The 15820-nt window shown below is 32.4% G+C and overlaps 1 protein-coding gene and 1 non-coding gene across 2 annotated transcripts; one reads left to right on the plus strand and one right to left on the minus strand.

Moving 5' to 3' along the window:
- Nucleotides 1-6252: 6252 nt before the first annotated feature.
- On the plus strand, nt 6253-8793 carry LOC127085218 (endo-1,4-beta-xylanase 5). Its single transcript, XM_051025761.1, has 6 exons — nt 6253-6436; nt 6512-6546; nt 6625-6760; nt 6951-7123; nt 7230-7331; nt 7625-8793. Exons 1-6 carry the CDS (start codon nt 6376-6378, stop codon nt 8744-8746), a joined length of 1629 nt encoding a protein of 542 aa, XP_050881718.1. The 5' UTR covers nt 6253-6375; the 3' UTR covers nt 8747-8793.
- TRNAE-CUC (transfer RNA glutamic acid (anticodon CUC)) lies at nt 6811-6883 on the minus strand. Its single transcript has one exon. It is a non-coding gene; the product is annotated as a tRNA-Glu (tRNA).
- Nucleotides 8794-15820: the final 7027 nt, after the last annotated feature.

Raw genomic sequence — 15820 nt, forward strand, 5'->3', positions numbered from 1 at the left:
ACATAAGTATTTTCTACTGAGAAGTGGACTGGAAGAAAGCAAAGTGTCAGCCATTTCAAGGTGTTTGGTTATGTATGTTACAAACATATACCAAATGCTACTAGGAGGAAATTAGGTGATAGAAGCAAAGTTATGTTGCTTATAGGTTACCACAGTACACGTGCTTATAAGCTTTATTGCCTAATCACCAACAAAGATGAAGTCAACATAGATGTCATAGTGAAAGAATCGTAAACATGGGATTGAAGTAAGTTTTAATTCAACTCTAGTGTGATGTCAACATTAGAGTCTGATTATGCCTTTGAAGGAGATTCTGCCTCTGAAGGAGATTCTTCCTCTAAAGGAGAGGCTAAATCTGAAGATGACTCTGACTCTGAAAGAGACTTTAACTCTGAAGGTGAGTATGACTCTAATGATGGATTAGCCTTTGAAGGTGATCCAGTCTCTGAAGGTGGTTAAACCTATGAAGGTGTTTTGAAGGCATAACTTCTGAAGGTGGTCCTGTTTCTGAAGGTTAACTTGCACAGTTCCAGAGACCACAGAGAATTATACATATACCAAGGAGACTTGTAGACTTTTAGTTGTTACAAGATACTGAGATTGACTCTGAAGGGGAGGTTATATAGAGTGTCATGATGGTGGACTTTGAACCTATCAACGTTAATGAGGCTCTCTAGAAGAAGGTGTGGGTAAACGCCATGAAGGAAGAGTTGAGGCTATTGAAATAAACAAGATATGGGAATTGACTATTCTATCTCAGAACAAGAAAGCCATCAGTGTGAAATGAATTTTCAAGATAAAGCTCAAGTCAGATGGTTCAACTGCTAAGCATAAAGCAAGGTTAATAGCTAGATGATTCCTACAAAAGTCGTGTTTATACTACTTTGAAGTGTTTTCACCTGTAGCTAGACATGAATCCATAAGGTTGATTATTGTTATAGCTGCAAATAGGAATTGACCTCTGATATATTTAGATGTAAAGCAAGCGTTTCTGAATGGTCCATTACAAGAAGAAATTGTGTGTGTTACAGCCTCTTGGATTTGTGAAAGATAACAAAGTATAGATGGTGTATGAGCTACATAAAGCTTTGTACGGGCTAAAACAACTCCAAGGATTTGGAATGTGAAATGGGATTCGTGTTGTTGATTTTTAAAATTCAATGTGAATTAAGAGATGTTGTTGAATGTAATTCAACATTCAAGTTAGTTTAGTATTGAATTCAATTTGTATTTAAGTTTACATTTGCATTTGAATTTGAGTTCGCATTTAATGTACATTTGAGTTTGGTGAATCTATATAAATCCAAAATAAAATGACTTTGTGAATTTTTTGCATTTTTAGAAAGTTAAAAATTAATTACGATTTCATTCACTCTTTCTCTTTGCAACTGTTCATTCATCTTTTTTTTATTCTTGTGCATTGTTACTCCAACTTTTTTTATACTAAGTTATTAAAAAATATAAAAAAAAAAGTCCATTTTTAATAAATAAATAATATAACAGAACATTTTATTTTAAAAATATATGTTTTATTTAAAAGAGAATAAACTCTTGTTTAAAAAAGTAAAAAATTTGATTGGTTTCTATATTCACACATATATTATGTTTATATTTAGAGATTTGAATGCAGTGTTAGTATATTTAGCAAAAAAAAAAATAACTGTTGAAGAAATATGATATCTAGACCAATTTCCAAATCATCTATACTCATTGTTTTATTGGCCATTACTATGTATATCCATTACTATTTGATAAATTGTTGTGTTAACAGAAGCAGTCATGAAACTTGATAAAGCTGTGTATTACAGCAGCTTTGCTTATGCTTGAAGTTGAAACTTTCCGAGAAGGGTATTGAAATATATCGATGGGGTAGATGCCATCACCATTACCACCACCACCTTCATAGTAATCAATCAATGGACTTCGATGGACCATTGAATTGAATTGAATACGATCATCATTAGCTAAACCATGTCACTGGCACGCGCTCTACTTTTTTGGACCAATGCTCGATCCTTCTATGAGATTCAATAACCACTCTAGACTAGTCTATAGATAACACCAAAAGGGAGTCACAGAAACCTACACAAGCAATTTTTTTAAAAAGATTAGTTAATATTTGCTTTTATTTTTTATCTTTTTATATATATATATATATATATATATATATATATATATATATATAGATAGAGAGGAGAAGAGAGAGAGAGAGAGAGAGGAGAGAGAGAGAGAGAGAGAGAGGAGAGAGAGAAGGAGAGAGAGAGAGAGAGAGAGAGAGAGGAGAGAGAGAGAGAGATAGAGAGAGAGAGAGAGCGAGAGAGAGAGAGAGAGAGAGAGAGAGAGAGAGAGAGAGAGAGAGAGAGAGAGAGAGAGAGAGAAGAGAGAGAGAGAGAGGATAGAGAGGAGAGAGAGAGAGAGAGAGAGAGCGAGAGAGAGAGAGAGAGAGAGAGAGAGAGAGAGAGAGAGAGAGAGATAGGAGAGAGAGAGCGAGAAGAAGAGAGAGAGAGAGAGACTCCTAATCTTATCCCAAAGAAGAGGCTAGAGCCTCCTAAAAAAGGATAAATTGAACCTATCACGGCCAAGACTCCTATTCCCATCACACAAAGCAATATTTTGTTCAATTACAGAAAGAAGAAAAGGGGCATTAAAACTAACACAGTCCTCCTTTGAGATAGATGGAAAAAAACCCATCCAAACTAGGCAGATCAAGAAGATGCTCTCTAAAATGATTCGAAAAGGAATTAACCACCTCCTGACGAATCTCATATGCCCCCTCCACCCAAGCATCACCAACCTTAAAGGCTAAAATTGCATTCCTTTTAGACCTACTCTTAGTGCAAGCATGAAAGAAACTAATGTTAACATCACCCTTATTTATCCATTTGACTATAGATATCCGAAGAAGTTGAGAATCTCTAATCCAAAGCAGGGACCAAATATCTGAAGTAGCCTTCTTCCTAAAGTCAATCTCCTCCACGGAAAGACTGCCATGCTCAATTCTCAAATCTAGAGAGCTTAACTTCTCCTTTAAGGAAGAAATCTGAGTTTCTAGGGTACCAAAGACTTGATGATTCTAGGATTTCAAAACACCCTTGAGAGCTTTGATATTCTCTTTTAATAATAAAAGATTTCCAGCTAGAGAGCTAAAAATAGACAAAATTCTACATACCAACTCAGAGAAGAGGGTATGAGAGAGCCAATGCTTAATGAAACAAGAAGACTTTGGACCCTACAATTAATTGGATTATCTCAGAATAATAGAACAATGATCTGACACATCTATAGGCATAACCCATTGAGATGTGGTCCCCCACAACTCCCACCAGCCATCTGATATAAGGATCATTAAAAAATCAATCACATCCTTAAAACTAAGCACAAACGTACAACCTTATTGTTTGCCAACTTTGAACACCTCGGTCGCTTTGTTACGATCTAGAAATTCCAAAGTTTGAATGATATATGAACAGGTCGAAGGTGACATGAAACACGTGAAAGAACCACAATACAAGCTAAAGGACAAGTTAAGTCATCGTGAACTCAATCCTTCCTTTGGAATATGCTGGGACTAACAATACCTGAATTCAACACTTGGGCGGAGAGTCTAGAAGATTGGTGAATAAGAACTAGTCGAGGATGAGAGTCTGGCACCAGATCAACATCATGAGCATCTGCAATAACCACTTATGAACCAAAGATGAATGAGGGGAAACATTTGTAGCTAGTGAAAAAATAAGCTTCTAGTTGACCTAAAAACTAATCTCCATGAAACCAAGTGGAGACAAACAATATAGACGTAATTTTCTTAATATATCATATTATAGTTTTTGCATTCACGATGAGGCGTGTACTGCCTACCTTGTCATTTTAGTTAAAATAACAATGACTAAAGCACATCAGATTTAAATACTCTATAAATAGAGATTTATCTCTGTATATGAGTCCCCACTTAAACATATATTTACATCATGCCTTACTTCAATATCATATCATAGTGTTTTGCATGTACAATGCCCTTTCATTTTGGAGAAGAGGGTGTGTTAGAATGAAGTTAGTTTTAAAAAAATATCTCTAATTTTAATTTGATGATAATAAATTATATAAGAGAATGATTTATTCTTTAAGGTGTATTTTAATGTGTAGAAGTTATTTTTAATAAAGTATGCAAGAGTCTATTAGATACAAATGAATCACAAAGAAGAGTATATTCTTGAACATATTTTGCTGGAAAAGATAATTTCTCTCTGCCAAAGGAGTGAAGCCTTACTTCATATGATGGAAGAAGAAAAACATCACTTTATTTGATGAAATATCACTATGGAAAAACCATTTTCTTTGGATCGAAGAAATGAGATGTTAATTTGTTCAATAGTTAATGGTTTACGAGACGTCTGATGGTCATTATGTCTATCTTCAACTTGTAATATTCTAGATGGCATCATCTAAAGATAAGATTCGTTTTTAAATTATTATAATTTCCTTACTCTAGTACAATAGTACAAGTTATAGAGTACAATAGTACAAGTTATACGCAACAATTTTTGTAAAATAATATAAGTTGTGTGTGACATTCCTCTTTATATAGCACATTCCTCCAATAATCACAATTCCTAAGGGAATCAGCTACAACAATATGATTGTGAGAGTCTATAAATACAACACAAGCTTGCAAGGAAAGGTTAAACATGTATAGTCCAACAAGTGCAACATTCGAAAAGATGATAAATTTAAATAAGCGATTTTCTTAAACACGTTCACATCCACACATTGATGGAAGTGCAACCAGAACATAATTGACATTTACAAGATTAAGAACATCTTGAGCGACAAACAACACACGCATCTGAATCATCCATCAATTCCAGTTCTTGCCATAAATCACTGAAAGCTTAGTACTCAGATTATCGTTTTCGTTCATCTTCAATCTTGTGCAATACACTCAGATCTCACCAAACACTAGTGTTTCTCAATCCTGCAGAATTAAGAAATGTGATTCTGTTACGATTTCGATCAAAAAAATTCAATACGAATTCAAGAAACGAAATGAATCACACAACGCTTCACTGTTCACTCGTGTTTCCATGTGGATCAGAACGAAATTCTAGATATCAATTGTCGGTACATAAGGTGTAGAAGATAAAAATAAAGGAAGAGAGAGAAAAGAGAGAGAATAACAAATTGTAACAAACTTCCACTACAATTCCATTAACAGTAATAGAGAGAATTTACACCATTAGTGTTGCGTACAACGTATTACATTATTTAATGACGAAACATATTATTATTTATATACACAAACAATAATGTCACGTAGACGAAATACTAAAATATAGAATTATCCTTCAACACTCCAAACATATTAAGCGATGCTTGCAATGAGGTTTTTCAGGATCTAGCAAGCAACTTTGAACAATTTCCTTTTCATTTTTCTTGTATCTCCTTTGCGTAAGCAAACGAAAGAAAATGCGTGACGTTTCTATTAGAAATATTGGAGTTTTACGTTGCCAAATATTGTGGGAGTATAACTTTACGCGGTTGGACACACTCATGTTTTAAATTAGTTTTCATTTAAGTGTAAGATTTATATTCGTTGAACATTTTTAACATCAATTTTTTTGCATTGATATTTTGTTGGTAAAATAATTAATCAGGTTAATAAATGATTTTAGATCATTAAAGAACTGTGTTAAATCGGAAATGTAATTTTTTATTTATTTTATTCAAATAAAAAATAAAGCATCAATTTAGTCCATAAACTACACAAAAAATTAAATTAAAAAATTGTACAAAATTCATTAATTTAGTATCCATACTATTAAAATATTACAGAATAAATAAATAAAAAATTATATACTTTAAAGATTAAATTAATTTTTTATATATATTAATAACTTTTATATTTATGTAGTTGAATGACTAAATTAAAAAAAAAAAAAATTTATTCTTTAAATTAAAAATATAGTATATCAGTCTATTATATCCACCCCTTCTCAGAAGAAAACAAATTATGGCCATCTGCAAGAAAACCATGGTGTTATTAACTTATTATTAATACAGTCACAATCACATCCACACTGTCACGTGATTTTGCATATTATATGAGAGTTTTTATAATTTAGTGATTTTATATCATATTTGATGATGTTTTTTTATTTACAATTTTATGGAGAAAAAAAAACAAAGCAAAGCGTGTAGTGATTTATAAAGTGGGACCGTAAAATTTTTGATGATATATATAGTAGCATAGCATGTGAAGGATGGAGAGCACGGGCAATGGAATGACTTCCACCTCTCTCACCTCTCCACTCCCATGAAACCCATTTCAACCTACATTTTTTTTTGTTTTATACCACTACTACCTTTCACACTCTAAAAATGTTGCAACTTGTTTCACTTTTCTTCCTTCTGATACCATTAGGGGTTTCTTCTATCTATGGTTCTTAACTCTTGTTCCTATTTTAAGCTGCACATTCAAATTCCATTCATTAATTATTAGTATTTGTTTTTGCAGATGGACCCCTATATGACTCAACTGCTTACACCCAGGTAACAAAAATCTCACTCACTCTTTATTTCTTTTCTACCTACTTTTTTCTATCACAATGTCAATGTGTTTGTTGACAGTGCAAAAGGTATCCTGAGAAGCCACTTTATGGAGGAGGAATTTTCAAACATAATATTGCACAAATTAATACCAACATCTCTTCTTCACTTGTTGTCATATATAATCTTACACAAAACACTATCTATTCTTTTTCTGGTAAGCTTTTATCCATTGCACCACTCTTTCGGTTAATAAATAAAAAATGATTCCGTTGCCGGGACTTGAACCCGGGTCTCTCAGGTGAGAGCCGAGTATCCTGACCAACTAGACTACAACGGATTGATGAAAATTTTGAGACTTAATATTATTTAATTTATAATTATTATGATTTATGATGACGTGGCAGCATGGGTGAGGGTTGAAGGTTTAGATTCAGTTATGATAAGGGCAAGGTTGGAAGCAGAGAATGATATATACAACTGTATTGGGACAGTTTCTGCCAAGAGAGGATGTTGGTCTTTTCTTAAGGGTGGTTTTGTTCTTAATTCACCTTCAAATTCATATGCCATAATCTTTCAGGTCCTTTGCTTGAAATCTTCTGTATTTTATTTTATTCTATTCATTAGTAAAAAATATTTTCACACATTTGTAATTTTTTTGAAGATATTTGGTTTTGGTAATGCAGAGTGCAGATGGCAAAGATGTTGGTATGAATATAGCAAGTCTATCACTACAGCCATTTACTAAACAGGAATGGAGATTCAATCAAGAATATATAATCAACAATGTGAGTGAGTCCAACTAAAATAACGAAATTAGTTTCATATTACATAAATGTTTGGTGTCTGAGATATGTCACTATAGTGTTTGATTTCAGTGTAATGTTTTATGTCTGGTGTCTGATATGTGTCAGGATAGTCTCTGAAGTTAGCGTAATGTCTGATGTCAGATGTGTTGGTGTATCTCGACATCAACATTGACATATGTAGCTACATTGTTACGAGTTTTATTATTAGTGTTGTGTTGGTGTTTTGTGTTTGTGCGTTTAAGTATTGTTGTTTTCTCTGCTGCATTTACCAGAAAAGAAAACGCGCGGTCACGATACATGTATCAGATACAAATGGAATGAAATTGCAAGGAGCTTCTGTGCGTTTAGAGCAAATATCAAAAGACTTCCCTATAGGTTCTGCAATAGCAAAGACCATTCTTGGCAACACACCATATCAGAACTGGTTTGTTAAACGTTTCAATGCTGCAGTCTTCGAAAACGAACTCAAATGGTACGCCACAGAGCCTCATCAAGGCAGAATCAATTATACAATTTCAGATCAAATGTTGCAATTTGTTAGATCCAACAAAATCCTAGCTAGAGGACACAATATATTCTGGGAAGATCCAAAATACACACCTGCATGGGTTCTTAACCTTACAGGCACAGAACTAGAATCAGCAGTGAATTCCAGAATAAAAAGTCTCATGAACCAATACAAAACCGAGTTCATACACTGGGATGTTAGCAACGAAATGCTTCATTTCGATTTCTACGAAGAAAGGCTTGGACCAAACGCTACATTTCAGTTCTTCGAGGCAGCACATGAATCAGATCCTCTAGCAACATTGTTTATGAATGACTTCAATGTTGTAGAAACATGCAATGATGTAAATTCCAGTGTTGACGCGTATATCTTCAAGATAAAAGAACTAAAACAACATGGTGTTTTTATGGATGGTATTGGATTGGAGGGTCATTTCACAATACCGAATCCACCACTTATTAGAGCTATTTTAGATAAACTTGCAACACTAGATCTTCCTATTTGGCTTACTGAGATTGATATAAGCAAGACCCTTGATCAAGAAACGCAGGCAATTTATTTGGAACAAGTGTTGAGGGAAGGATTCTCGCACCCTTCGGTGAACGGGATAATGCTATGGACAGCACTTCATCCATATGGATGCTATCAAATGTGTCTTACTGACAATGATATGAAGAACTTACCATCAGGTGATATGGTGGACAAACTTCTTCAAGAGTGGCAGACTGGTCATGTAGAGGGAGTGACAGAAGAGCATGGTTCATATAGCTTTTATGGATTTTTAGGAGAATATAGAGTTAGTGTTGAGTATGGTAAGAGGACCATAAATTCAACTTTCTCTTTAGGTAGTGGTGATGAAACTAGACATGTCACTGTCACATTGTGATTTAAGTTTGGAATTGGAATAATATAACTGTCATAGATGGTTAGATACTTCTCATAATGTCAAAAATGAAAAATATCCTTTCAAAATAGTAGAGTGCTTAACACAAGATATTATCTTCACAACATCTACATATAACAAGTACTTTACTCTTTTAAATCACAAATAATATTTTATATAGTAAAAAACAAAAATTTTATATAGTCGTTTTTTTTCTTTCAAATATATCATTTTCGATTTTCATCTATGTCCTTTTCGATTTTCATTTTAAAGATTAACCTCTCTTTCTTACAAACGGCAATTGTATGATGGTTAATTATTATCTTTCATATCATTATTTGTTACTATTTTATAAATAATTTAAAATTAAATAAAAATAAGAACACGATTTATATTTTACACATGTGGGGGATAAAATATAGGACAGACATGAGTGTTCGTTTGAACACTAGTATAAATAAAAGCGGTGAAAATACAACAAAAATACTGAAGTACAACAACGGGAAGTTAATCACTAGGCGTGGCAAAATACAAAAAAACAAAAAAGAACAACGAACAACAAAACCAATCTTGACTAGAAACCAGATAAGTGAAACTCCGTAGAAAAAACTCAAACTACTAAAATTCACCTCGCTGGCTGATGATAGATCTCAAACCACTAGATATATTATCAACAGATCAAATAAAAGCATCAAGAAAAACCACATACGAGAACCTACCTCGAAGTCAAGTCAAACACTTGATCCACAATAGGTGTAAGAAAATGATAAGATTTTGAAGTCATTTAGTGAGGTGCAAGAATTCACTCGTGATTTACCTAGAAGTCATTTCCAAACCAAAAAAATATTCCACATCTTCACCTCATTCATAGCTTTTGTGACTTCGTTAAAGATAACATAATTACATGCTTTTTAGATGGACCAGACAACAACATGCCAAATCAAAATATACTTATCCCTAATCTTAATCCTACCACGTAAAGAAAGAAAAGACTCAAAATCACAATAGGTATCGCATCTCGAAAAATACGATTCCTCGCGATGGTCGCGGAAAAATTACGTTCGAATAGAGTCGCCACCCAACTTTATTTATCCCAATGAAGGAATAGGAAAATATTGATAAAACCTTTAGGAAATGGAATAATGGTCGTCGCAACCATATCCAGGTTCGGGAGTGGATTACGTAAGGGGAAGGTATTAGCACCCCTTACATCCGTTGTACTCAACGGGAACCTTTTAGTTCTAATGTGCGTTTCGAGTGTTAATTTATGTTTGTTTGTTATCTTTGGGTTACAAAATGTTGAAAATAAAAATGGATGAGAACCTCAGAAAGGAGAAAGGGGAGGTTTTTTATTAGTGTGCTCGCGAAGATACAGCAATCTCCTGCCTACGTATCCTTATGGCATAATAAGGAAATCAGAGCATTCGTAGTTCGGGGAACTACGGTTGGTTGGTGTCTTTTAATGAACGACTGTTTAGATCGCATCCTAAAGGCTAAACGTTGGCTTGTCTACTCTCGGCGGAGGCTTAAGCATTAGTTTGTTGTGCGCATTAGAAAGGATTAACAGTGTTCTTTCTGAAAAGAGTTTCAGTCACACGGGGGTGACAAGTTGGATTAATATGTCAGATGTTTTGATTGGTTGAGATGTTTTTGGTTGGATGACGATTACTTGGATAGTCGAGTAAGACAACTCGTATCCTAACAGTCGGGAAAGGGAGTAGAAGACTCTAGACCACTTTCTTTTTCATCCTTAATTATAGAAAGGATTTGATAATAATTAAAGTGTTTTGAACGGATGACGAATACTCGGATAATCGAGTAAGACAACTCGCATCCTAATAATCGGGAAAAGGAATAGAAGACTCTAGACCACTTTCTCTTTCATCTGGGTGGTTATGAAAATAAGTTTACGTATGGTTGATGTATTTTTAGAATAGACGACAAGTACTTGAAGGGCTGAGCAAGACAACTCATATCCAAGCATTTGAGGAGAGGAATCGAAGGCTCAAGACCATCTCCCTTTTCGTACAGTTTGTTATGAAAATGATTTGATTAAGTTGTATGTTTGTAAAAAATGACAATTGTTCGACTGACCGAGTAAGAGAACTCGTATTCAAACAATTGAGGAGAGAAGTTGAAGACTCAAAGTCATCTCCTTTTTCATTTAGCTTATTATGAAAATAATTTGATTTAATCGGGTTTAGAAGTTTGTAGCGGAACGACAATTATTTGAATAACCAAGTAAGAGAACTTGTATTCAAATAGTCGTGGAGAAAAAATTGAACACTTAAAGTTATCTCCCTTTTAGTTTCTTATTATAAAAGGATTTGATTTGTTTGTGCTTAAATGGATTAGAAATGACGTCTATTTGACTAACCGAGTAAGAAAACTCGTATTCAAATAATCGAGGAGAGGAATTGAAAACTCAAAACCATCCCCCTTTCTATTTTCAAATGAAGTGTTGTTTAGATGTGATTAAGTATTTTAATTTGACTTTCGATGTCGGATCGAGATTTTAAAATTTGCATTCTTGTGAATGAATTGAATTTATTTGGTGAATAATCCATTTAATCGATTAATTAAAATCGAATAGGTCTCATTGTAAGAAGGCCCAAGAGTAAGCCATGTGAGGTTGATGGCGAGGCTTTTTCAAACGATCGACTTACAAAGGCATTTAAAATGGGCTCGACTTTGAATCGAGAAGTTCTATTTGTTTTTTAAAAATTGGTTTGAATTGATGACATGGGAATTATAATCCTTTTGTATTTTTTAAGTCTTTATCATTTTTAGGTTCATTTTAAGATGAGATGAAGAATGTACAATGATATAGCATAAAGCGAAGTAAAGTAAATATATAAAAAAATGTTAGAAGCGGAATTTAAAAGAGTCAGATGTTAATTGCGAAAATTAAAAATTAGAGTTAATCGTTAAATGTTAGGTGTTAATTGAAATCAACATGAAATAACAAGAGAAAAGAAATCTAATTAAATTCTAAAATATTAACAAAGATTAATTCTAAAATCATTCTAAATTAAATTAAAATTCTAAAACAATTCTAAATCATCTTATAATTCTAATTAATCTACAATTATTTCTAAAAAAAAGAAATCTAATTAAATTCTAAGATATTAGCAAAGATTAAATTCTAAAATCATTCTAAATTAAATTAAAATTCTAAAACAATTCTAAATCACCTTATAATTCTAATTAATCTACAATTATTTCTAAAAAAAGAAATCTAATTAAATTCTAAAATCATTCTAAATGAAATTAAAATTCTAAAACAATTCTAAATCACCTTATAATTCTAATTAATCTACCATTATTTCTATAAAAAAATCTAATTAAATTCTAAAATATTAACAAAGCTTAATTCTAAAATCATTCTAAATTAAATTAAAATTCTAAAACAATTCTAAATCATCTTATAATTCTAATTAATCTACAATTATTTCTAAAAAAAGAAATCTAATTAAATTCTAAAATATTAACAAAGATTAAATTCTAAAATCATTCTAAATTAAATTAAAATTCTAAAACAATTCTAAATCATCTTATAATTCTAATTAATCTACAATTATTCCTAAAAAAAGAAATCTAATTAAATTCTAAAATATTTTCCAATTAACATTCTAAAAAAAATCAGTATGGGCCTAACAAGAACCAACCAATCGTATGGGGGTGCTGATAGGGATTAATGGGCCAAATCTGGAAGGCCCGAAACAGACCCACCTAGGTTAACTTAAAACGAGAAAAAAAAAGAAAAAAAAGCGTTATTTTCGGTAGCCTTTCTCTCTCTTCAATTTCCCATCCGCTCACAACACTCTGTAAACCCTAAAGCTCTTCTCTCTTCTTCGTTCAGTTCACCCTCTCTAAATCTCAAACATCATCTCCCATTACTCAACATACACAATATACCCTTGTTAGAAAATGCAACATATATAAGAAATGAGAGAAAACGAAGGCCCCGGACCGACGACACCCAAAAGCAAGACTTCAGATCTAAATCAACAGGAAGTGTATGAGAGAAATTTTGAGGAGGGAGCAGGCCAACTATACCTTGACGGAAAACGTATTTTTCGGTGAGCTTGAAGATGAGGAGGAGAGCGAGAAACGAGAAGAGATCGAGAGCGATTCATTGTCGGAGTCGGTTGAGGAGGTGTTTGAACGATTTGTTGGAAGGAGAAGAAGATGAAGTTGTCGGCGATGATGCCTTCTCTCTCCCGTCTCCAGATAAGCTTTCTCCTTCTGTTTTCGTTTTTTAGGTTTTTTTGAGAAATATTATGGTTGTTGTGTTCTGGGTTTGCAAAAAAAAAATCACTCGGTTGTTCTTGATGTTGTGCTTTGCTATTAACCTTTTTTAAGAGCTTTTTGAAAGTAACTTGCTGTGTGTTTGGATTTAAAGAATCGAATTGCTCTGTATGTTTTTGCTGTTGGTTCTTTAGGTTTTTTTTTTCTGAAAAATTACCGTGTGGTTCTTGTTTAGGTTTCTTGAGAAAAATATTTTGCTCTCTTGTTCTTGATGTTAACACTCTGTTATCTTCTCTATGTTTATGAAGAATTTTCAGTCTTAGAAAAACTTCCCCTTTTTCGATATTCTCATCCCAGATTATGTGGGATTTTGATCTGTTCTTGTTTTAAGCTAATGTCAAAAGTGCTTTTTGGATGTTTAGGTTAACCTTATGGATAATGTTTTAATCTGAGTAATTTTTTAGTTGTTTTTCAGTTCTCTAAGTGCTTTTGAAAAGTGCTTTTAAAATAAGCTATTTTTGTTCTCTGCAGATTACAGGTTTGAAGAGACTTTGATGGAATGGAAAAGTGGCTGTAAGAAAAGCAAACTTGGAGGCGCGCTGGTCTTGGTCATTAGCAGCACTTTTTTTCATTTAATTAGAAATGTAATTATTTAAGTTTTTTTTAAAGAGAAATGTGTATATTTGGATTTATCTGTAACTTATTGAATTAAAGCTAATAGTCATTGTAACTTGTTGGATTTGAAAAGAATTGAATTATTAAAGTGTATTTGGGCTATTTGCAATTTGTTGAATTTGAAGTCTCATGGCCATAAAAAACTATGTATTCAACCTTTTAAGCTTTCAAAACTTAACTCAATATTTATTCATGCTGATCAATTTCAACTTTTAAAAACAACACAATTCTATTTTAAATACAAAAATCTAAATATGGAACTTTTAATTTAAAAACAACACATATTCTAATTTAAACACAAAAATCTAAATATGAGACTTTTAATTTAAAAAAACAACACAATTCTATTTTAAATACAAAAATCTAAATATGGAACTTTTAATTTAAAAAACAACACATATTCTAATTTAAACACAAAAATCTAAATATGAGACTTTTAATTTAAAAAACAACACATATTCTAATTTAAACACAAAAATCTAAATATGGGACTTTTAATTTAAAAAACAACACAATTCTATTTTAAATACAAAAATCTAAATATGGAACTTTTAATTTAAAGACAACACATATTCTAATTTAAACACAAAAATCTAAATATGGGACTTTTAATTTAAAAAACAACACAATTTTATTTTAAATACAAAAATCTAAATATGAGACTTTTAATTTAAAAAACAACACAATTCTATTTTAAATACAAAAATCTAAATATGGAACTTTTAATTTAAAAACGACACATACATGTTTCTAAAAAAATACAAATTTAATTTGGGAAACCATGAAGAACTTAGAACTTGGTATAAATATTTGGGATGTGTAAATGGACTAGTAAATAGTGATCATAGAAATAATAGCATGGCTCTTAATACTTACTAATAAAAAAAGGTTTTGGATTAGCAATGTAAAAAGATTCAAACCACATTTTAGATTATGAACACACTTATGTAAATGGGCCTTTGAAACAAAGAGATCTCATGGGTAAACCACAAATGGCCGGACAAAATTGGGGTATGACAGCTGCCCCTATTTAATTACCTCAAACCGGTAAGTGATAATGACAGTAGTCTTTACGCATTCACGGTGGGAGATAATTAAATACAAGAAGACCCAAATTTTGTCCTAGGCAATGAAAGAAAGAAAATACAGGAAGAAAATACGGTGAGAAATGGCAAAAGACATCATCCCACAGTAAAATGGAACAGTCAAGACTTTCTAGGAGTCGTCAGAACAGTATCTTGGACGTCACAGTGGAGATATGTTAGCAATGGAATGACATCCCTAGCTAAAACTCAAGATTTTTCAAGATGCTAAAGCAGTATAAAGAAAATCTGGCATGAGACTCTTCATATCGATGAAGCAGCATCTCAACAGTAAAAGTGAGATTCTCTGTATCAAGTCGAAACAACATCTTATATGATAGAATTAAAATATTCCAGCAAGGGAAAAATACTTTAATTGAATCTAAGACTCTCCGAGGATATTAGAGAAGTATCTCTAAAAAAATCTGAAATGAGACTCTTCATATTGATGAAGTAGCGTCTCAAACAGTAAACATGAGATTCTCTATATCGAGTCGAAACAACATCTTATATGATAGAATTAAAATATTCCAGCAAGGGAAAAATACTTTAATTGAATCTAAGACTCTCCGAGGATATTAGAGCAGTATCTCTAAAAAAAATCTGAAATGAGACTCTTCATATTGATGAAGCAGCGTCTTAAACAGTAAACATGAGATTCTCTGTATCGAGTCGAAACAACATCTTATATGATATAATTAAAATATTCCAGCAAGGGAAAAATACTTTAATTGAATCTAAGACTTTCCGAGGATACTTAGAGCAGTATCTCTAAAAGATATCTGAAATGAGACTCTTCATATTGATGAAGCAGCATCTCAAACAGTAAAAGTGAGATTCTCTGTATCTAGTCGAAACAACATCTTATATGATAGAATTAAGATATTCCAGTAAGGAAAAATACCTTAATTGAATCTAAGACTCTCCGAGGACACTTAGAGCAGTATCTCTAAAAAATATCTGAAATGAGACTCTTCATATTAATGAAGCAGCATCTCAAACAGTAAAGAGTGAGATTCTCTGTATCGGGTCGAAACAGCATCTTATATGATAGAATTAAAATATTCAA

Source organism: Lathyrus oleraceus, chromosome 5 (assembly GCF_024323335.1).
Source record: "Lathyrus oleraceus cultivar Zhongwan6 chromosome 5, CAAS_Psat_ZW6_1.0, whole genome shotgun sequence".
NCBI classification, from domain to species: Eukaryota; Viridiplantae; Streptophyta; class Magnoliopsida; order Fabales; family Fabaceae; genus Lathyrus; species Lathyrus oleraceus.

Bases quoted from the DNA above. Each gene is read 5' to 3' on its own strand.
- LOC127085218 (XM_051025761.1), top strand. From the start codon at position 6,376: ATGTTGCAACTTGTTTCACTTTTCTTCCTTCTGATACCATTAGGGGTT. The intron at 6,437-6,511 runs GTTCTTAACTCT...TTGTTTTTGCAG, and splicing joins AGGGGTTTCTTCTATCTATG to ATGGACCCCTATATGACTCA. The intron at 6,761-6,950 runs GTAAGCTTTTAT...ATGACGTGGCAG, and splicing joins CACTATCTATTCTTTTTCTG to CATGGGTGAGGGTTGAAGGT.